Source organism: Fundulus heteroclitus, chromosome 7, assembly GCF_011125445.2.
Source record: "Fundulus heteroclitus isolate FHET01 chromosome 7, MU-UCD_Fhet_4.1, whole genome shotgun sequence".
Taxonomy (NCBI): domain Eukaryota; kingdom Metazoa; phylum Chordata; class Actinopteri; order Cyprinodontiformes; family Fundulidae; genus Fundulus; species Fundulus heteroclitus.
In genome coordinates this window covers 27,036,512-27,058,722 of record NC_046367.1, presented here as the reverse complement: position 1 = coordinate 27,058,722, position 22,211 = coordinate 27,036,512, and the positions used below count along the sequence as shown (strand labels likewise).

Below are 22,211 nucleotides of genomic sequence, written 5' to 3'. Positions count from 1 at the left end.
AAAGCAGAACCAAACTTTACATTTATTTAACCAGGTTAAAAAATACTCATTAACATTAAAACCTTTAATCTGAAAGAATGTATTAAAACTGTGACCTGTAAAATATTTTGAGTATTTTAATTAATCTGCGCATTACATTACATGACAAATGCCCTTGCCATACCCTGTTTGTGCGCGAGCTCCTTTCTTTCCACTGAGCTATATAGCTCAGTGTTTCTTTCTGTGACGTTTCCTTTAATGAATGACGACGTGTTCGCCGTCTGCTCCTCTTTACTCTGATTGGTCCGTTGAAAATTGGAAATGACATTAACCAAGATGGCGCCGGGAGACAGAGGAAAGTGATGCCAGAGAGGAACAACAAGCGCCACAGCTGCCACCACAGCGTGCACATATCCCCCCTTTACAGCGTCCTGCAACCAGGCGTGTGCGAGGTCTCCGAGCCGTTGAGCGCCCGAGGAGCCGTTGAGACTAACGGGCTGCTCCGCGAACTGTTTGCTAACGAGCGGCTAAACGTGGCTAACGTTTAGCTTTCTTTAACTGCGGAAGGCGAGTGAGGGAGGAGGCAACAGCCCCAAGTTGAAGAGCGATTGTTCTTTTTTTTTTTTTTTTTTTTTTTTTTTTTTAAAGTGACGTTTCTATATCGCACATTAACCGGCGGACTCGGTTGGACTCGAAGCGGTTTGTCGGAGGGGGGGAAGTCACGGCTCTGATCTGATAAGGAGAGCTGAAGAGTCGAGGAGAGGCGTCATCTTTGCTTCTTTGACGCCATGGCTCACTCCCCTCTTCAGAGTGGACTACCGGGGGTTCAGGTAACTATAACACAAGGCTGGCCATGGAAGAGTTGAATTGACTTCTTTGAAGCTTATCCAGATGGGAGGTACTTGCACCTGAACGCCGCTGACTTACCCACCGCAGAGCTAGTTATCAAAGTCCATTTGGGTTCTGGGTAACAAAGCTTGGCTGCAGGTTGTTGTTGTTCTTGTCTAGATTTAGGGTCCTTATCGTAGCGTAAACCCTCCCAATCTTTTAGGTGTTTGGTAGGAACTTTTTATTATTTATTTATTTTTTTAACATTTTGGCCAGGTTGTGTACCGATTCTTTAAAGCATCAATATGCGTTTTAAATTAAGTAGAGTAGTCTGTGTCCAGTTCATATTTTTCTTCAAAAGAAAAACACATTTATAAGTACTCCTAGCATGTTCGTTTTTTTTTTCTATTTGTATTTACCTTTTATAGTTGAAATCCTTTACATTACATATTTTGCTTTTCGTGATATGGGTGAAGTTGTTATTTCATGCACCGTAAATCTGCCACTTTGCATATATTAGAGATATAAAAAAAATATCAGTGCTTTGACGATTTTCTTAACCACTTCCTACAAAACAATGGATCAGAATTATTGTTCCAGTCAATTTTTTGACACTCCCTCCACAAAAACATAACAATTTCCATATTTGGGATATAAAGAAAATCAACTTTGTATTTTTTTTTTTTATTAAAAAGAGCTTTGATTGCCAAAACCAACATTCTATAGAGTTAAAATTAGGTAAACACGTTATTATTTATGTATGGTGAAGACTTAAGTTACTTTAAGCATTATTTAAAAATGGGGAAAAAGGATTTTTTTTTTTTTTTTACACAACATTTCTTAATATTTCTCAAGTAAATAAATAGTTCTGTAAATCCTCAGTGGCACATCATGTGACAGATAAAAGGCTGGAATTGAACCCATAACCCTCTGTTTGAAAAACCACCACTCTACCCACTGAGCCACAGTCATGCGAGGTGGGGCAGCACCATATGAGGAAAACACTCAATTGCAACACTGTTGAGAAATACATACTACTATACTAATGATGATTAACCTGCATTTCTGTGCCGCTTTTCTTTCATCGTTTCCCTCCACGTTTGGAGAGCATTTGCATCTCAACCACTAAAAATATAAATCCAGAATGGCCATCCAGCCGCCTATAAGCACAGCTGACATGCAGAATGTACATGCACTGCAATTAAAAATATAATATCCTAGTAAATATTGCATCCAGAATCAGTTATTCGCACGGCGACATTGCACGCAATGCTATTGTGATGTCGAGTGAAGTTCAATATGGTGTGCGACTGAAGGATTAGTAATGAATATGTGCAGTTAAGTTGAATTTGGACCGTTTTATCCATTTGGCCCGAAGCAATTCTCGCTGTTTTCTTCATGGCTGAGCAGCTCTGGGCCAGACGTCTCCTTTGAGCGACAGCCTGTTAAATTGCTACGTCCAGGTTTGCTTGAAAACCCCCATAAATGACCAAAATAACACTTTTTTTTTCTTTGAAAGCTCGCTAAAATCTGGTTCATCTGCACACGGCGTGATAGAAGCCGTTTCTGCAGTTCGCCATTCAAAGGGTAGTGTGGTTGCACTGGGTGTTTTATTGAGGGCCCGGTGCATTTTGTGTCTGTGACAGCAGACCACAAGCTTGCATGGTGCAGACGGCAGAGAATCGAGGTCGTCCCAGCAAACCTGCTGACTACGGGACGTAGCAGTTGCATTCCCATTGTGTGTGATCTTTGTTCAAAGTGTAGTTTGTTTATACAGAATTCATCCCAAACATTATAAATTTCACGTGGATGACTGATCACACCAGTGTTATGACAGCATTTTTTTGGGGGGTTTTGTTGTTTTTACGTGGCTTTGTTCTGCACCGCTCAGTTTTTTTTCCCCCTCTTATTGTAAAGTCCTGTTGCTATTCAGTTCAGTCGTTCCCTAGCTTTTCAAAGGGCTGTTGATCATCCCACCTGCCCCTGTTGGTTTGACCACCACAACCACCACCACGCATTAGCAGTTTTACAGGAAGCTATTCTCACAGGGCGGGAGCTATAAAGCAATTTCCTCTGAGCTCCTTGCAGATCGGCGCTTTAGAGATGGGCTGCCTGAACTATCAGCGGTCTGCCCTTTTCAGCTTTTTAGTTTACATTTATAAAACTAACAATACTACATACTTTAAATTCACATTGTGCCCTGTAGCTCCATGCATAACAATGTTAGAATGTTTTCCAACATTTTCTTTATCTAAACTTATTAACGGGTCTATTTTGAAGGCATTTAGTCCCTCCCTGCTGCTCCATAGGGAAAGGAGCTATTTAGCTCAGTCAATAATTTAGGATGCAGTCCCTCCGTTTTTGTTTAGCCTTCGCTTTAGAGGCCATTAAGCCCCGGTGATAGATGTATGCTATGGTGCTAACATTACTCATAGAAGCGGTTTAAAAAAAAATGCCACTGCATACAGATGTCAAGGCCAGTCTGAGAACAGAAATGTTGTATTGGGAGGGGGGGGGGGGGGGGATTAGTTTTCAAGCCTTGATTAAAATAGGCGGGTCCAAAGTTTATTCTTATAGGAAAGTTTTCACTGAGGATGTCACAACGAGGGAAGCCCAACCGAATGCACAGCAGTAAACAACACAGAATATAAACATAAACGCATGCAAGCTCAAGTGTAACTAAAAGCTTCTCAGAATAAAAATGTCTTCAGCTCCTTTTTAAAGTCATCCATAGGCCTCTCGTGATAATATATCTATATATAATAAATCTATCGTATGATGCATTTTAATCACATGAGTAATTAAAATAAATGTGATGTATTTGCGTTATTATGCCATTATCATATTAGTTGAAAAGGGGTATCTAAATGAGAATAATGATTTATCGCAATAATTTGTAGAAAAATTTACCGTCCAGCAAAATTCTTTATCGTGACAGGCCTAGTCATCCGTAGAGTCCAAACTTTGTAAGGAAGAAGGTAATGCATGAATGGATAATGAATGTATTATATCATTTTTACTACCTCATGTTCATAAAATTTCACAGACGATACATTTCTGGTGCAAGAAAGAGGTTATCGGCGTCTTATTAGCTTAGCTTAGCTTAAAAGCTTGCGTCATCATCGATTAGCTGTGTCGTATCCGCTGATGTTTACAAATGCTTTCCTTCGTTTAATTCATCACGCATACCACCCTGTAGTGAAAGCTGTTGTGATAACGGCTGCTCTGAAGTGGTACACGGCGTTGAACATGAACCAAGCTGTGAGAGAGTGAAACTTGAACTGACTTATAAAAATTTGTTATTATTAAAAACCCCGGTGTTATGCAACACGTTACACTTACATCATGCCGTTGTGTCTCGCTGCCTCCGGAAAGGCGCTAAGTTGTTTTTACTTAATCAGACGGAAAAAATAATGGGCTTAAAACTAGGGCTGTGCATAAAAATCAATGTAGATTAATATTGATGTTTTTAAAAACGATTTAATATCGATATTCTGGCTTTCAATATCGATATACCTCCCAACCCTTTGGGGGCGTTGTTACAGCGCGCCATTACTGTTCACAGCGAGGAAAAGAAAGTGAGTCAAATTTACAGAACGGCCGACAGGATTTTAGAAGCGCCTTCGTCCCTAAAATCAGATGTTTGGTCACATTTTTGGTTTCTGTGATGCGTTAAATGCATTCAACCAAATGCACTTTATTTACCTGTTAATATATAAGCGTTCAATAAATTGAACACAAATATAATAATTTGCTGGTTTTGTTGATTGAATGACTTTCAGCATTAATTTGAAAGTAATAAATATGGATATTGGCAACAAATCAAATTGAGCCATGTATCGAGAATCGTATCAAATCGGTTCATCCTAGATGATACCCAGCCCGACTTAAAACCAGATGTACGTCATCTTTTATGATTCTAAAACCTTTCCTGTTGGAGATCAAAGTATAGAAATAATAAAGGCATTATTGAAGAACCCATTTCAACTTGCTTTGTTCATGCCGGCGACAAAAGGTTACACCCTTGCTTGCTGAATGGTTGCCATGTTTTTGTAATGGGTTTTGCAGGATTCTCCAGCTCACCTGTACTGGTGTTACAGGCTCATTAAAAATGCTGCGTGACGTATTTAGGGGAAATTGCACAAGCTGACGATGATTAGCTCAGTTCATTGCAGACCCGTCCACATCATGTTCAAAAGAAACTGTTGCCCAAAAATGGAACAACACACGATTGTTACTCAATTCAGCACATGTAGGTGGAGTCTGTCCAGTTTTATTAGGAAAAGCAGGAATGACTGGGCTAGGAGCAGGTAGTGTTGACACATAAAATGTGCATCAAACTTGCTGCTTTTCTGTTTCCCTGTGGTTTGACATGACTAAAAGCACTGTTTTTTTTTTTTTCTCGCCCTTATTTTCTCTTTCCCAAGAATTTCAACGCCGATCCAGAGGAACTTTTCACCAAGCAGGAGCGGATAGGAAAAGGCTCCTTCGGAGAGGTCTTTAAAGGAATCGACAGAAGGACTCAGAAAGTCGTGGCCATTAAAATCATCGATCTGGAGGAGGCCGAGGATGACATAGAAGATATTCAACAAGAAATCACGGTGCTTAGCCAATGTGACAGTCCCTTTATCACCAAATACCACGGATCTTATCTCAAGGTAAGCTTTTTAAGTTCAGGGAAGCGCATTCAGTGAACTTGTTATAGTCTATGGTTCAGCAAGATTGATGCTGGGATGGTGAGTTGCTGGCTGCCAGAATAGACAATGTAGGTCAGTAAATAATTGAAACGGATAATGGAACAATTGCCTTTGAAATATGGCACAGATTCTCAGAGAACACAGGGCATAAAGCTGGATGACATTTTAGAGAAATTTTTGGACAGTTAATGCTGCATTTTATGAGTGCTTAGACATCTGAAACTTGTGGTTTATAGTATTACTCTTGGGGGAACATTCAGATGTTGTAACATTAACAGCACGGTGGATATAGAAGCAGAAACTGTAATATTTAAGCTTCCCCACAATGTTCATAAAACCGATAGATTTTTAAAGCAGTTTCACTTTGGATTTAGTAGATTTGGATATAATCCAAGCAGCAGGGGCCAACAAAAAAGCAAAATTGTAACGCCAGTTGCTGTGTTGACCATCAATCTTTTGCAAGCTGCAAAGTATTTTCCATGTTTATTATAGTTTCATGCTACACATAATGGTGGTTAGAGAGGCTCACAAAGCTTTTACTGTACTACATAAACCCCAAAACAGGAGAAAAGTGATCCATTAGCTAATCTGCAGTGTGCCACAGAGTAAAGAAGAGAATTAAGGCTTTTGTGTGCTGTGGTATTTGCTCTTTGTGCATTTATTTATGTGTGTCTAACAGTCAGAATCATCTTTATTCGGCCGTGATTGTGCACAACTTGAATTCGGTCACAGCATTCAGACTACACAGACAAACTGTATATATTAGGGTTGTCAAAAATATCGATACTCTGAAAAGTATCAATACTCACACACTGTATCTGGATATAATACTAATTTGGCATGGTATCGAAACTGAATATTTTAGCATATGAGTAAAACAAAGAAGGGAAACCCTAAGATCTTGACTCATTACCATTTGCTCATTACCGTAAATGTTTTCTAGCTTCTTGTTTTAGTTCTTACAGATGTGGTTGCTGTGAGCACATCATTCTACTGCTAAGATTAGCACCTTTTCTATTAGCCCTTAGCTCATTTCTCACATAGACCTTATCTTTTTCCTGATAAATCTCGTAAATAGTGCCACTACTAAGAGCTGCTAAATGTTATTTTTCAGCTGCAGAATAAAGTATAAATATGAACTTTCTTCTTATGTAATTTTTTTATGCATCTTGTGGAAAACGTCACACTGAGCATTTTATGCATAGAGATTAAGGACGTTTTTCAGCCTTCTGGTCATTATTAACACAAAACTGGAACCATGACCTCCAAAAGGCACCACTGCTCTGAACTTAAAGATCTGAGGACTGATTTGAAACTATTTTCAGAAGTGAAAGAGAATTGCTGCTTCTGGTGGAATGAGGCTGCCACTGATATATTTACCTAATTCTGGGGTTAAAGCCACCACAAGCCATTTAGTAGGAAATGTTGCCACTATACCAAGTTACTGACAACTTGAGACAGGACAAAAAAAAATCCCTGTTTTATCTTTAAAAAAAAAGCCCCACTCATATTACTTTTTTTTCTGAGCCCAAATGACTGTTATTTGTATTTAATTGAAGTAGAAGAAGCCTGGATAGCTAACAATTAGTTTACAGATTTTTGTACAAGACATTTCATAGAAAATAATTGTGTTTTGCAAGTTTTACAACCAAGTGGTTTGAAAAGTTTGCCCACTATATGAAACATAAAACGGAGAAATTTGATGAGACCATGAAGATCTGCAGAAATTATTGCAAAAATGGAAAATACCTGATTCGCTAAATAGATCTTACCTACAAGCTCGGTTAAACGGCTGGGAATACCAAACCGGGTGCCAAATAGTTTGTGCATCTAGAGAAAGCAAATGACAGGGTGCCAGGAGAGGAGCTGTGGTGTTTTAAAGTCTGGAGTAGCAGAGAAACGTGTTTAGTGGTGCAGGACACGTCTGAGAGCCGTAACACAGGGGTGAGGTGTGCTGTAGGCGTAAAAAGAGGAGTTCAAGGTGGAAGTGGGACTGAATCAAGGATCGGCTCTGAGCCCCTCATTTGATGTGGCGATGGAAAGGTTGACAGAAGAGGTTAGACGGGAATCTCCGTTGACTATGATGTTTGCAGATGACGTTGTGATCTTCGATGAGAGCAGGTGGAGGAAAACCTAGAGAGCAGAGATGCAGAAGGTATTTAGGGCGCTTAGGATCAGTAGTGCAGAGAAAAAGAGTGTGAAAAAGTGGTGAAGAAACATTTCCAAGCAGGGTTGAAACGGGTAGAGAAAAGTGCCGGATGTGCTGTGTGGTAAAAATATTGGAATGAAAGGAAAGGTGTGCAAGACAGTAGTGAGACCAGTGATGCTGTTTTAGAGACGGTGGACCAGAGAAAGAGACGGGAGGTGGCGGAGAGGAAGATGATGAGGTTCACTTTGAGAGTGATGAGGATGGATGGGATCAGGAATGAGTTCCTCAGAGGGACAGCTCATGTTAGATGTTCTAGAGATGAAGCTAGAGAGGCTAGACTGAGATGGCTTGGACATGTACAGAGGACAGATGGTGAGAACATCGGCAGAGGAACGCTCGCTGAAGCTGGAACTGCCGGGCAGGAGGTCTAGAGGAGGACCAAAGAGAAGATTTATTGATGGAGTGAAAGAGGACATGAAGGTGGTTGGTGTGAAAGAAGATGATGCAGAAGATGTGCCGACTCCTGAAAGAGAAAAGCCAAAAGAAGGATGAGTATCAGCGGGGACTGAACTTACAGCACACCTTTCAATGTTTTAATGTTTCCTCTTCCTCCTTGCTTTCATAAAATCTCAATAAAATACATTGAAGTTTCAGGTTGTAATGTAACAAAGTTTCCAAGGAGGCAAATTCTTCTGCAGGATACTGTATTGGTATAAAAGAAAACTGGCATCATTAAATGTCATCTTTTCATTTTGTTTTAGCTGTTATATCCTATAAATCTATGGTGTTAGTCCATCTATAAGTGTTTTTGTTGCTAAATTTGATTAATTTCTGATTTCTTCCTCCAGGGTACAAAATTATGGATTATCATGGAGTATTTGGGAGGAGGATCTGCTCTGGATTTGGTGAGCTGCTGATCTGATACTGAGTACCAGCTTACAGGAGGATAGTTTTCAATCCGGCAGCACGGAGTCACAGACATGTCTCTCTCTCTCCCAGTTGGAGCCAGGTGCCTTGGATGAATCACAGATCGCCACGATCCTGAGGGAAATCCTGAAAGGGCTCGAGTATCTGCACTCTGAAAAGAAAATCCACAGAGATATCAAAGGTAAACCTGATGAGTACCTTTACTTTGGCCTTTGTGGGAGCAATAATTACTGACTTATTATGCGGCTTTATTGCTTTAGTGCGAGTTTGAAAATGCCGTCAGCGTTTTTATCAGGAAGTACAGAATGAGTCCTTTCAGTGTCCGCGTTTAATTTTTATTGTCCAGGTCGTAATCAGACCCACAATCGAAGACACCTTACCTTTGCTTTGTCAATATTCAGCACCATAATTTTTGCAGGAAGTTAACTGAGTGGACGTTTTCTGACCAGCCATGTGGCTGAGGTGATAGAGACGTAACCTGGCTGCTTTTCTTTTTTTAATCCTGAATGAGCGTTGCTTTGTTTTGCTTCCACATACCCCTAACGTGATCTATTTACCGTTTCTGTAACCGCTCTTTCTAGCCGCCAACGTGTTGCTGTCAGAGCAAGGCGACGTAAAGCTGGCGGACTTCGGTGTGGCGGGTCAGTTGACCGACACGCAAATAAAGAGGAACACTTTCGTAGGAACGCCTTTCTGGATGGCTCCCGAAGTCATAAAGCAATCTGCCTACGACTCAAAGGTCAGTCAGCCTTATTGCAGGTACATATTACTGTTGAACCGCCGCAGCAGCGTAATAAAAGACCCAGAAACAGAGTTCGAATGAATTTTAAAAGGGGTCTAACTGTGCATGTTAAAGCAGCATGTTGGGTAATCCTTTCCCAGAAAGGAAAAGGACATGTATGGGGCAGATGTCGGTACAATAAAAGCAGATCTTTGCATATCCTGTCTAAACCTTTTTTTTAACTTTCTGATATTCTGATAAGGCAGACTAAACTTTTCCTGTTTTTAAGTCTGGTTACCAATATTTCTGTTTGATAAATGCTAAAATAATAAGAGTTTTAAATTAGTTTTCAAAGTCAAGATGGTTACATACACTAAGGTCACTATGGCTTTAAACAATATAGGAAAAATCTCGAAGTTGATGTCAATATTGTTGGAAGCTTGTGATAGGTTCATTTAAGAAGTTTGAGTATATTGGAGTCAAATATTTTTAAAAGCACACCTGAAACACACTTGTTCCTTTTTTTTTTTTTTTCTTCTTTTTTTTTTAGATCATGAGAAAAATCTAAAATCAGCCAAGATATCGAGGTATATGGGCGCATTCCATAACAGTACGCTTTTAGCTAATGCTATTAGCCCAAACCTTTTTTAAACAGGGCGGCTATTCTATTGTTGTTTGAATTAATTGACTAACTTATTGTTTGATGGTGTCTTTCAATGCAATAAATTTTCTTCAAAAAAATCAAAACTAACTTATTCCAATTTTTATTTCTTCAGAGCAAATATTTTCATTATTTCCGATAACCTTTCTTATTTTCAACCGATATATATATGTCTATATATTCACACATTATGTTTCTGGGGTGCTTACATTTTGCACCGATGGAAAACTTTGCTGTCTGAATTTTTGAATGTGGGTTATAGTCTAGACTTACACGCTGCTTTTCGTATGTCTTTGAACAGCAGAAAAAAACGAGCACACTGCTGACAGCTCATCTCTGCGTCATTTGAAAATCCCCCAATCCTGGCTGCAATGCATTACTGTCACTGTCCTATGGCAAGTTTTACTTATTGGACCGATACCGATATGTTAAAAAATGACTTACATTGGCCGATACCGATGTTAAAGCCGATATTGTGCAGCCCTACTGTCTGATACTTCTGAGTTTTCCTGGTTAATTCTTTCTACAGTTAGATGTGCTTAAAACAGGCAGTAAAGTTAAATAAGAAGGCTGATCAAAGTTTGACTGTTGATAACAGGAGCATTAATAAATTATACGATGTGTTGGAAAGGTCTAAGAGAAGAATGTGTTGCAGACAACCTGTCTGGTTTCACAGAGCCTTTCAGCAGCTTGAAAACTAATTAGGTTAGCTTTGTCTTTTCTGTCGATGTCATCCTGCTTACCTGCTTCTCGGACACTTTTGCCTCATGCTGGTGGTGTTGTGGTATGCCACAAAAGCTTTCAGATCTAAATATCTAAATCTAATTTCTATTTATCTCCACCAAACCTGAAGTACTGCCATTCTTTAAACGAGAGGTTCCCAAATGTAGCGCAAGTACATTTAGGGTTCCAATCCAACCAAGTCTTCAGCTTTTCTAAATGCAAAGAATGTGTCCCTTTTTTATATATTTACACTTAAAATGTAGGGCTGTGTTAAAAATCTTTTTTTTTATTTTTTATTATGAATCGATTCTCATAGTAATTCCTAAAAATCAATTAATATGACCAAAGATCAATTAAATTTGAATTATTTTTTTTCTTTTTTCACTGTACTGTACCATTAGCTACCATTACTTTTATTAATTTGCTGTTAAATGTTAACATGATACTCGTATCAATACGTTGCATAACCACACAGTCATGAAATCCAGGTAATTACTAAAAATATGCAGCAATCCAATTTGAGATTGAATTGAATGGAAAAGAATCTATTCCAAATCTTGAGAATCGGAATCAAATTGATTCCTCAAATTTGAATCGATACCAAACCCTATTAAAATGTCTTAATTGAGAGGAAAGTGGAACTGAAGTCAGATTCCTTGTCTGTATGCACAAACTTGGTGATTAAAGCTGATTCTGATTCTACTTTGACGGTAGACACAGACCTTATTTACTGTGATGTAGAGTTAATGGGACACAAAAACACGAGTTGTTCAAGAATATGATCCTGGCTTCGAGCAAAAACTCAAAAGTATAGACAATGTTGGAAGAACCGCCTGTTTTTGAACTGATGCGAATGACGGCAAACCCAAGAACAAGTTCTGGTAGTTCATTCTGGAAACACATCACAAGCAGTTGTAGGTTGGAAAACCAGTGATATAATTGCGTTGCTTGGTTACAAGCTAAACAACGTTACAAAAAGTATTTTTCTTTCTTTTCTTTTTTTTTTACATTTGGTTTATTTAAACTCATAAGGAACATATTTACAAACAGGGGTGGTAGAGTAAACTGTGTGAACGATTTATTGAGAGACGAACCATAAGTGCAAATAAATATTTTCTTACATCATCGGCGGTTAGCTGCTTTGCCCAGGAGCACGTTGACTTGTGGTAAGAGGAAGCTAGAATCTAACCCATAACCCTTGCATTAAAAGATCATTATACTCTTCCCACTGAGCCACAGCTGCTGCCACTGACCTCTGATTTTCTGACTTCAGTGCACTTTTTGGTTTTTTTCTTGGAAGTCGGAAAGTTTGACTTCTCACAAAAAAACAAACTGAACAAAAATAAAACGGTACCACTTTGTAATAGCCTTTACAGAGGCTTATAAATGGTTTGTAGATATGTTGTTAATTAATCTGTAACTACTTTATAAATCATTAACTGTTTATTATGCATCAAGAAAATGCAAGAAAGACAAGATACATAATTATATACCTTAGGGTTGTAATATCATTCTTTATGTTGTGGTGTACACTTTACAGTAAGGCTCCCTTTGACAGTTGTGGATGTTTATAATGCAGTGATAAAGTAGAATATTACATGGTATAGAATTATGTTTGCAAATGCTTTTTGATCTTACAAGGTTGTACTGTAGATTGAGATATTTAGTATAGCAACACTAGATAGAATATATAGAACTGGAAATGTTTTGGCCATATATAGGGTTGGCTCACTATTTGGCAAGAAACTGGTCAGTTTTGTCTCTTTCTTGCCATTTAGTATTGCATAATAAACAGTTATTATTTATAAAAATTTTTACAGGTTAAATTATGTGTACGGACCATTTATAAAACTCTATAAAAGGAGCCTTATTGTAAAGTGGTACCAATAAAACTGAGGGTGGAAATGAAGCTACGCTGTTAAATGGACAAAAACTGCCTCCTTCGACTTAAAAAAGTGTCAATAGAAAAGAACGTGCCTGCCGTGCTGCTCTGATGTTTACCTTCGTGTTTATTTCAGGCTCAGTGTAATTCTTTCTTTTTTAGCTTGCTTTTCATCAGCGGTCTTCTTCTGGTTACCCGTCTTTGTTTTCTGACTATGTGCCACTTGAGTAAGTGGCGGTTTTCCTGTGACATGGGTTGTTTCTGCAATCGTGAACGACGGTACGAGCCGTGCCTTCCTCCTGGCTCTGATTGGTTGTTTCTGACCGGGAGCAGTGTATTTCTGCAAATGGCAGTAGGACCAATGAGAGGGGCCAGAGGAGTCGTCTCATATTTTACTGTCAGGACATAGAGACAGTTTTCATAAATATGTAAAAAAACACATTTATACCAAAGTTACCGACTGCAGCTTTTAGGAAATTCAATGGAAGAATCTGGGCTTGTTGTTTGAGTTGTTCAGCCCATTTTATTCACATTGAGCTGTGTGGACTATAGTAGCTCATAGCTTAGGAAATTACATTTAAACCAGATGGACTCATGAATGGTAAACACAGTGAAATGTTTTTTTTATTGTTAAATACATCAGTGATGAGAGCTTTATATATTTCAGGTTTTGTTTCACAATTTAAGGTGTTTAAAGTGTTAGTCTACATTTTAGCATTAAATGTGAAATTGTGGCCGTAAAAAAACATACATACAAAATTACCTTTTAATTATTATTGGGGGGGGAAATTGTTGTTGTGTAGAATAATAATCTAATCAATAAAGCAACAGATTTATCAGGAGAAAATAGTTGTTAGTGTTCTAAAGTATACATATTTATTGTATCAAACCCCAATGAAGCACTCATTTGTTTTTAATGTCAGGATTTCACTGAGCCCAGTGCTCTTGTCTCGGCGCTGAACATTAAAGCACCGTTTAAAGATGTGTTTTCTAGACGAGAAAAGCCCCCGGTACATATTTTTGGAACAACCACAGCGTGAGTCAGTGTGGCTCCTCGACACAGCTGCTGGGTCACCGTCTGCTTTATGTTTTTTTAACGCAGAACTTATTCAAACACGCCCTTTCGCGCAGTGCTTCGACACAGCGGTTGTAGAAAGGTGTGAGATTTACCCTTTTTTTTTGTTATTTTTTTGTTTTCACAGGCAGATATCTGGTCGTTAGGAATAACGGCTATAGAGCTGGCTAAAGGAGAGCCGCCCCACTCTGAGCTTCATCCCATGAAAGTCTTGTTCCTCATCCCAAAGAACAATCCACCGACGCTGGAAGGAAACTACAGCAAACCCCTGAAAGAGTTTGTAGAATCCTGTTTGAATAAGGAGCCTAGCTTTGTGAGTTTGAACTGTCGTTCACGGCACCGGGAACCAATAAAGCAGGAAACGGATAAGGGTTCAAAACTGACTGCTGCGTTTCGTGTCTTTCCGCAGAGGCCAACGGCCAAAGAGTTGTTAAAACACAAATTCATCGCGAGGCACGCCAAAAAGACGACCTACCTGACGGAGCTGATCGACAGATACAAGAGGTGGAAGTCGGAGCAGTCGCGAGAGAACTCGAGCTCCGACGAATCGGACGAGTAGGTTGTCGGCGCGTCACCGTGCGGTCTTGGACGCGGGTGCTGTCTCACTCAGTACGCTCATGTGCCTGAACCCCATTTCACTGCAGGGAGCTGGAGAAGGGCAGCAAAACTAAACCCAACGAAAACTGGATCTTCGGCACCATCAAGGACCACAGTCCAGTTGAGGAGTCGCCACCCGGGCCTGTGGAGGAGGCTGAGCCCGTGGAGCTGCAGGTCGCAACCATAAGTCGTTTTTATGAGACCGAACAAAACTTGCCTGAAATATGTTACTGTTTATTAACATTGATTAAAAAATGTCTCTTCCAGGTGGAGGACACTTCTGAAAACCTTTCATCACAAAGTCTAACATCAATATTCTCTCCATTGTTCTCTGAGGTACGATAATCACCAACTTCTAATCAAAATAATTATCTTCACTCATACTCTCTGCCCTGAAAAGGATTGGAATCCACATCTGGACAGGCATGCAAAGAAATGGCATAAAAATAGAAATCATTCCACAATCTTTGTACAGTTCCATTTCCTGCTAAGTAAAATCGTCTGGGAGCCTCTCGTTCCTCTACGTAAGAACTGTAACTGAGCATCTATATAAAATATCTATATAAAATATCCATCCATGTCTTCATCCTTCTGTTATTTTCAGCCCATATGAGATTGAGTTGTGGAAGTATCGGGTCAAGGAGAGGAAGGTTGAGTCTCACTGGTTCTCCCTGGCTCCATCCAGGAGATCTCAAGGCCTCCTCTAACTCAAAGGGATATACTGTCCCTTTAGTAACTAATGGGTCTGCTCCTGGTTCTCCTGCCAGTGGAAGGTGCCTGAAAGGCCTCCAAAGAGGGGAGATCCAGAAAGTCTCCTGATCAGATGCCAGAATTCCCATCTGACTCCTTTGCTGTTGAGGAGCAGCTCTACTCTGATCTCCATCCAGATAACCTGGCTTCCCACCTCATCCTTAAAGCTGAAGCTGACTGTTCTGCAGAGGTAGCCTGTTTGAACTGTTAGTAACCAGGATCTCTCTCTAATTTAATCCATGTCCTATAGGCAATAAGTGAAGGTTTCAAGTAGAGCTCAAGAGCTCAGCTCCTTTTTCGCCATAGCAATATTTTCACCACAGCAGAGAAGGCCTCTAATAATGTCTGGTATACTTTAAAAAAAAAAAAAAAGCTGTCATTCCTGGTTGGTTGTCCTCCATATAAAGATTGATGGGAAACAGCGATTTGCTGCTGCTGAGTGTGACGTGGTCATGAGTCTGAGTCTGAGGCCATGGGCTTTGACTGGAACAAGGTAGACGGGCCCCCTCTGGATTGGGGGTCAGTCTTTGCCTCAAGCAGAGGAGTTTAAGTATCTTGTTCCCGAGTGACAGTAGGATGGAGCGATGGAGGGATCGGGGCTGCATCTGCAGTAACGCGGGCGCTGCTCTGGTCCTCGGCAGTGAAGAAAGAGCAAAGCTCTAGATTTCCCGGTCTGTCTTGGTTCTGACCCTCGCCTATCATCACGAGTTATGGGTCTGGACTGAAAGAAGGAGAACGTGGGATACTAGTAGCAGAAATTAGCTTTCCTCCAGAGAGTGGCTGGGCTCAGCTTTAGAGGTAGAGTGATTAGCGTTGTGTTCCAGGGGGAGCTCACAGTTGAGCTGCTGCTTCTCTGCATCAACGGGAGTCAGATGAGGTGGTTTAGACATCTGATCAGGATGGGGCGCCTTCATGTACAAGTTTTACTGGGGTCGTCCCATTGAGAGGAGAAACCCACAGAAGAACCAGAATGAGCTGAGGAGAGCGATGTCTCTGTTTCCCTCCTAGATCTGTTGCCCCTGCGACCCGATCTCCGATTAGCTGAAGCTGGGAAACGTCTATGAACAAACTTTTGTCTGCAAATGGGGAAAAAATCTGTCTATAAATGGATTAGGAAAGGTCTGCAATAATGCAAATTGTTCTGTAGTCCTAAATCGTGGTGTGTCACCTTAAACTAAAGCAGTCTCCACATATGTTGGCATGAAATAACACAAATAAAGAATCAAGACGTCTGTTGTTGCAGTTGAGAGAAACGGGCGAGACGAGTAACGGAAAGCCAGAAGCTGCAGAGGAGCTGAGGGAGGCCATTTTCCAGGCTGAGAACATACACCCTGGGATCTGTGACTCTCTGGTGGCCGAACTACTGCAGAGACTTCAGAGGTAAGGGACCTTCATGCCCCGGAAAACGTCTTCAGACGTGTTGATTCAGTGTGATTTCTGTGATACACCAGGGATCCCCAAACGTTAAACTCCAAAGAGCGTTTCTGCCACCCAGTCCAGCTAAATTAAACTCGCTGAGAACCGCAAATCATAGACAAATTTAATATTTTTCAAAATATCTACTTTAGCAAATTTTCCATTTTTAAATGACCCCCTTTTTATTTCTAACTTTAGGTTTAAGAAGGGGGAAAAAAACATAAATTGTTGCAAAAACAGAATGTTTGTTAGGTCCCCATGTGGGGAACAAGCACATAAATGCCAAATTAATGACATGAAAAAAGGATGTTAAACCATTAAGTACTTCATTTTAATTCCACTAAGACACTGGAAAAAATTGTTCAAACCTGCATTTGTGATTATATCAGTATTTAAAAACTTTAGTTCAATCTGCAGTTGTTAATTCTACCCTACACTTCTAATCTTAAAACCTTTAAGCTGTAACATTTCAGCATTTTAACTGTTTTTTTTAGTTATGTTGTTTTTCAGTATTTAATATTTTCAAAATATCTACTTTAGGAAATTTTCCATTTTTAAAGAACCCCCTTTTAATTTCTATCTTTAGGTTTAAGAAGGGGGAAAAAAACATAAATTGTTGCAAAAACAGAATGTTTGTTGGGACCCCATGTGGGGAACAAGCACATAAATGCCAAATTAATGACATGAAAAAAGGATGTTAAACCATTAAGTACTTCATTTTAATTCCACTAAGACACTGGAAAAAATTTTCAAACCTGCATTTGTGATTATATCAGTATTTAGAAACTTTTGTTCAATCTGAAGTTGTTTATTCTACCCTACACTTCTAATCTTAAAACCTTTTAAGCTGTAACATTTTAGCATTTTAACTGTTTTTTTAGCTGTTTTTTTCACTATTGAGTGCCTCGTTCCCTTGTCCCTCAGTGTGAGCTCGTCTTCAGCGAAGACCTCTGGAGTATTAACGTTCTGCTCTGATGTCCACCAGGTTTTCTGTGCCGTAGGCGGCTGCCGCTCGGCGACGGCCGTCACTTTCCGCCCCGTTCTGCTTTCCCACCCTGACGGCAGCAGTCAGACCTCCTCCTCCTCTGACCTCCTCAGCTGAGATGAAGTCTCCCAGGAAGGTCCACCTCCCCCCGTTTGCCTGAATCGAAGCCTCCTGACCTCCTCACTGTCCGTCTATCTGCTAGCAGAGCATCAGAGGGTTGCTTATCCAGCTGCTCTCCGGTGTCCCCTCTCTGCTCCTCTTTCTCAACTGTTTTATTTTTAGACTGAAGTTGGTGATCTTTCTAGGAAAGTCTTAGATGTTTGCTGTTTTTTTTTTTTATCAAGGTTTACACTCTGTTTTCTTTCTTTCTTTCTTTCATCTTTTTGGAGGAAATCCCTTGCTTGGTTGGTCGTGCGCGTGTGAGAGATGACGAGTGGGGGGGAGGCGTTGTGTTGAAAACTCAGGTATCCTGCTTTAAGTGGATCGGGTCCTCTGGGCGATGGAGCGAGCTCTTACTGGGTGGTTGTACAGACTTGTAAAAAAATTTCTATAGATTGTTGAAAGCATAACAGGGCGTTTGAAACATGAAGGCCATTTGCAAATTATAGGCTGTTGGGTGAATATTGCCTTGCTTCTGTACGTCTTTGTTTATTCGTCAGTGTTTGATTTTTATATATTTTTTTTCCCTACTCTCCAGTTTTTAAGTTGTCATCCCTCCACTATTGTTTTGCTGTTGATTCTCTTCACTTTTTTTTTTTTTAAATCCTCACTCTTTGCTGTGGCTGTAATGTTGTGGTAGAATGTAAATGCTGGCTGGGTGTTTGATTTTGAAGCCTCCCCAGTTTAGACACTGGATGCTGTCTCCGGCCTTCATTCCAGGAGGGGGGGGGGGGGGTATGAGCAAGTCTGTCGGCTCGGCCTCATCCCCCCCCCCCCCCTTTTTTTTTTTTTGCTGTGCGTGATTGCTCAGATCATCTGAGGTTTCGTCCATCCATTCCATTGACACGGCGGTGCCATCACCCTGTTCATAAATCAGCAGACTCTCTTCGTCTTCCTAGGAGCTGCAGCGGTACTTCCTCTGGGTACCTTTAATTGCACTTCAAGTATAAATGCCTTTTTACTATAAGCAAAGTAGCCATAAAGCAGTAGCATGACAGCCGCAGTATTTTTTGCAGGAATGCGCCGTATTACGGAGCGAGAACAGTCGACTCGAGCTCTAGAGCGGGTCGTGCCGCGCAGTGTTTGTCCGGTCGAGCATTTCCATTTGGACTTGGTGTGAGCTTTCCTACTGGCGCCTCTCAATTTGTTAGAACATCATTGGAAAGTTCATAGATTTTACTAATTTGATTTAAAACGTACAAAGCTCATTGAAGGGTTTATTTCTGTTCATTTTAATGGCTTATAGTGAATGGAAACTCAAAATTTTACAATATGTAGAGCCACAACATGGCAGGAACTGCATTCTGGGTTTTCATTAGCTACAAGGCATAATCATCAAAATGGACAGAAATAAACCCTTGAACTAGCTCTCTCTCTCTATGCGTAATGATTCTATGTAAAGAGTTTCACGTTTTTGTTTAATTCTAGAAATCAACTTTTCAATGATATTCCAACTCGTTGAGATTCACCTGCAGTCGCTCAATGATTGTGCTTTGAAATCCCACTTTAGATTAAAACTGCTGTCGGATGTAAATATTAAGAAGCCAGAGACCAGCCGCACTGTTACTACTGTTTTTAAAAGGATTGTGCATAATAGCGTTAACAGTATAGAGCTTAAAAGACTGGCCTGGGTCGTATGCGTTGTAGCATACCGTTACCGGATGGAAAGATTGTCGAGTCCTAAACAGCGATGAAGCAGCCTTATAGTATTTGTAATGAATGGGTCCAATATTATCAGCTTTAAAAAGGTTGGATCAGATAGTTGTTGTTTTCATTTCCTGTTTTTGCTTTTTTTTTTTTTTTGCATTAAGATGCAGTGATTCTTGGTGAAAAAAAATAATAAAAGATCAGAAGTATTGCTTTCCTTTCTTTCCAGGAAACATGTTATTGAATGATTTCCAAACCTGTTTGTCACTGTCGTCGTCATTGCTGTGCAGAAAGAAGCTGTCATTAATCTTAGGACTCTGGTGTAATGCTCTTCATTATGTGTGCACGAGCTTAAGTTAAAGGAACAGTTTGTAAAGTTTGGGGGATTGTCGCAGCGAGGGTAAAAAAAATACCACAGTCTCCAGTGTTTACAACGAAGTACAATTATAAAATGATCAAACTGCAGAAGAGCAGCAATGATTTCTGCTGCTTAAATAATGCTATATATTTTTAGATTGTGGAACGCCTGAAGCATTTTTCTTGTTTAGATACATAAAATAAACATCCTGTTAATGTATTCGTAGCCTTCAGTTGGTTGTTGCTCATGTTTTTGTCTTTTTGGCTGATCTGCTCTTTATAGAGTAACACAAGGCTTCCCTTACCTGGTTCATTATTAGTGTTGCCTAAATAAGGTGGAGGTGTTGCCCTTTAAAATCAACAGCTATCAGGGATTTTTTTGCAACCAGAAATATTTTCAAACACAATTTTTTTTATTTATTTTTTTATTTTTATTTTTTTGGAAGTGATGGAAAAGTGTTGTAGTTCTCTTTCTGTCAGCTGACCCTAATAGGTGAGGGATGAAGGAATTGCTGACAGTCCATTAAAAGGGCTTTAATAAGTCGTAAAAATAGCTAGAAAGAAAATCTTTGCAGTTTTAAAACCACATCTGCCCCATGTTATTCATTCTCCTGGCAGATTTGAGACTTAAAGTAGTTAATTTTTTTAACAGCAGGTTTCTTTTGACTGGAGGGTTCAGAGTCCTGACTTAAATACGATTAATTTTAAACCTAAACCTGCCAGAGGTGTGAATACTTTTAAGCGTTAGGTTATGTAAAACCTTTGATCTGGCTACGGATTTATCTCTAGTTTGGGTTTCAACATATTTTCTTTTTCCAAGGAAGAACTTCATACCACCTCTCTTAAATGCTGCTCTGTGGGGTAAAATCTTGCTTTTGGTTACATCTTACCATTGATGACGTATTTAAGTAGTATTCCTGGCAGCAGTGCTTCTAATATTGTATAATTTTTTACGGTGTTTTTATATAATATAGGCCCCAATATTATGTTTACATATGCTGCAAGAAAATAGTTATTTAATGGTGTTATTTATAATCATGTTTATTTAACAGATTTCCGCTGCTTTAAAGTGGATTTTGCAGCAGAGGCTTTGGGTTGGTGTATTTGTGCTTAATAAAGTGGCTGTTTTACCAAACTGAGCTACAGGATGCCTCCCCTGAGGCCCAGCATTTAGCCATTTATTAACTTTGTGACTGAATAACTTCCATAATTCATGCCTGAGCCAGCATTATGCTTAATAAGTGCTGTCGTTGCTGGTATTTAACGCGGGTTAACCACGTATCATAGATGACCTTGAGTTTAACTTTAAAGCAAAAACAGTTCGATCCTGGTGGCTTCCCGCTTTGTAGTTATGTAAGCAGCGTTATCCTAATACGAGCAACAGGAGGCGCTCACATAAATTTAAAATCAGGACGTTCTTTCCGAAGTGAGCTGCTGGAAGGAGGCAGCAACGGGTGTGGGAGGGGGGAGCCACTTTATTTCATCCAACCCATGCCTTTTATCAATCTGTTTCCCAGTGGGATCATTTAAGCCCCATAAACTGAACAGCTGTTCCTTTAACTTTCAGACGGTGCCTTTGAATAAAATCGTCCATTTAATACCTTTTGACATTCAGCTTGTTGCTGAAGTGAATGCACAGGAATGATTGTTAGAAATCAGCTAAAAAGCCACTAGTATACTTTAGCTTTTCTTTTTGTCTCTGCTGTTGTGCAAAACCGACTCATTATCTTCTTTTTTTTTTATTGTGAAATGTGCCATTTTCGCAATCTGACTGATAAAAATGCAGCATAATTTGCACCTTTTGCATGCATATTTCTATTTGTCGCACTTTCTGGGGTTTTGCAAGAAGTGGTACTTAAGGCTCAATATCTTTCAAACACATTTTTTGTTTTTAATATGTCCCCTTTTTTTGTAGGAATGCGCATCCGTTCATTATTTAAAAAACGACAAATCTTCAGCTGATCTGTTTTTTTTAGTTTTTCTAGTTTTGAGTCGGTGGTTGTTTTTGTTTCTTTTAACACTGGAAAGCAATCATTTAGGTGTACATTTCATTTTGTGTGACTTTGCTGGTGGTTTGTAGTCCAGTCTCCTTTGTTTGCTTACTCACGGCAGTGCTGTTGGATTTATCGAACGGTGTCAAAAAAAAAACTAAAATAATATTTTTTTTTAAAAAACAGCTTCATTTGAAAATGTTAGTTTTGTTTGTCTGCAGCTTTTTTTTTTTCCTCATTAAGACTTCAGTGCCTTTTTGAAAATTCGTGTTGATTGTAGATGTTTTCACTGGGGGTGGGAGGAAATCTGGAAAATTTGTATATTTTACAAAATATTAATTTGAAACTGGTACTAAATTACTACAGCAAAAGAGATGAAATGTTAGTCGATGTCTGAAACCTGGTTTCCACCGGTTTTGCCTAAAAGATATTCTTTAAACAATCATATTTAATCTGGGAAGTGTAGGGATGTCAAGAAGCTAGTGAGAAGCTCTTATACTGCTGAATAAAGCTAAAATTATGACTTTATCTTCAGATGTGTTGTGTATTTATTGGTGATTCAATCTGAAATAAATATTTGTAGACTTCTACTCTTGAAATGTCATTCATGTCCAAGCACTTGCTTGCCAAAGCAGGATTTTGTTGAGCAAAGTCGACGTGCACCAGG

The 22,211-nt window shown here is 39.6% G+C and overlaps 1 protein-coding gene across 1 annotated transcript; it reads left to right on the top strand.

Annotated features, from left to right (window-relative positions):
* The first annotated feature begins 299 nt into the window (after nucleotides 1–299).
* stk24a (serine/threonine kinase 24a (STE20 homolog, yeast)) lies at nucleotides 300–22,072 on the top strand. The gene is made up of 11 exons (XM_036139345.1): nucleotides 300–809; nucleotides 5,235–5,465; nucleotides 8,502–8,558; nucleotides 8,653–8,761; nucleotides 9,162–9,319; nucleotides 13,770–13,955; nucleotides 14,052–14,197; nucleotides 14,287–14,413; nucleotides 14,507–14,575; nucleotides 16,233–16,369; nucleotides 17,391–22,072. Exons 1-11 carry the CDS (start codon nucleotides 768–770, stop codon nucleotides 17,404–17,406), a joined length of 1,278 nt encoding a protein of 425 aa, XP_035995238.1. The 5' UTR covers nucleotides 300–767; the 3' UTR covers nucleotides 17,407–22,072.
* The last annotated feature ends 139 nt before the right edge of the window (nucleotides 22,073–22,211 follow it).

What these genes read in the sequence shown, in the direction of transcription:
- stk24a (XM_036139345.1), top strand. Translation starts at nt 768, where the DNA reads ATGGCTCACTCCCCTCTTCAGAGTGGACTACCGGGGGTTCAG. An exon ending in ACCACGGATCTTATCTCAAG is followed by an intron (nt 5,466 to 8,501) that starts GTAAGCTTTTTA and finishes TTCTTCCTCCAG; the next exon opens with GGTACAAAATTATGGATTAT. An exon ending in GAGGATCTGCTCTGGATTTG is followed by an intron (nt 8,559 to 8,652) that starts GTGAGCTGCTGA and finishes TCTCTCTCCCAG; the next exon opens with TTGGAGCCAGGTGCCTTGGA.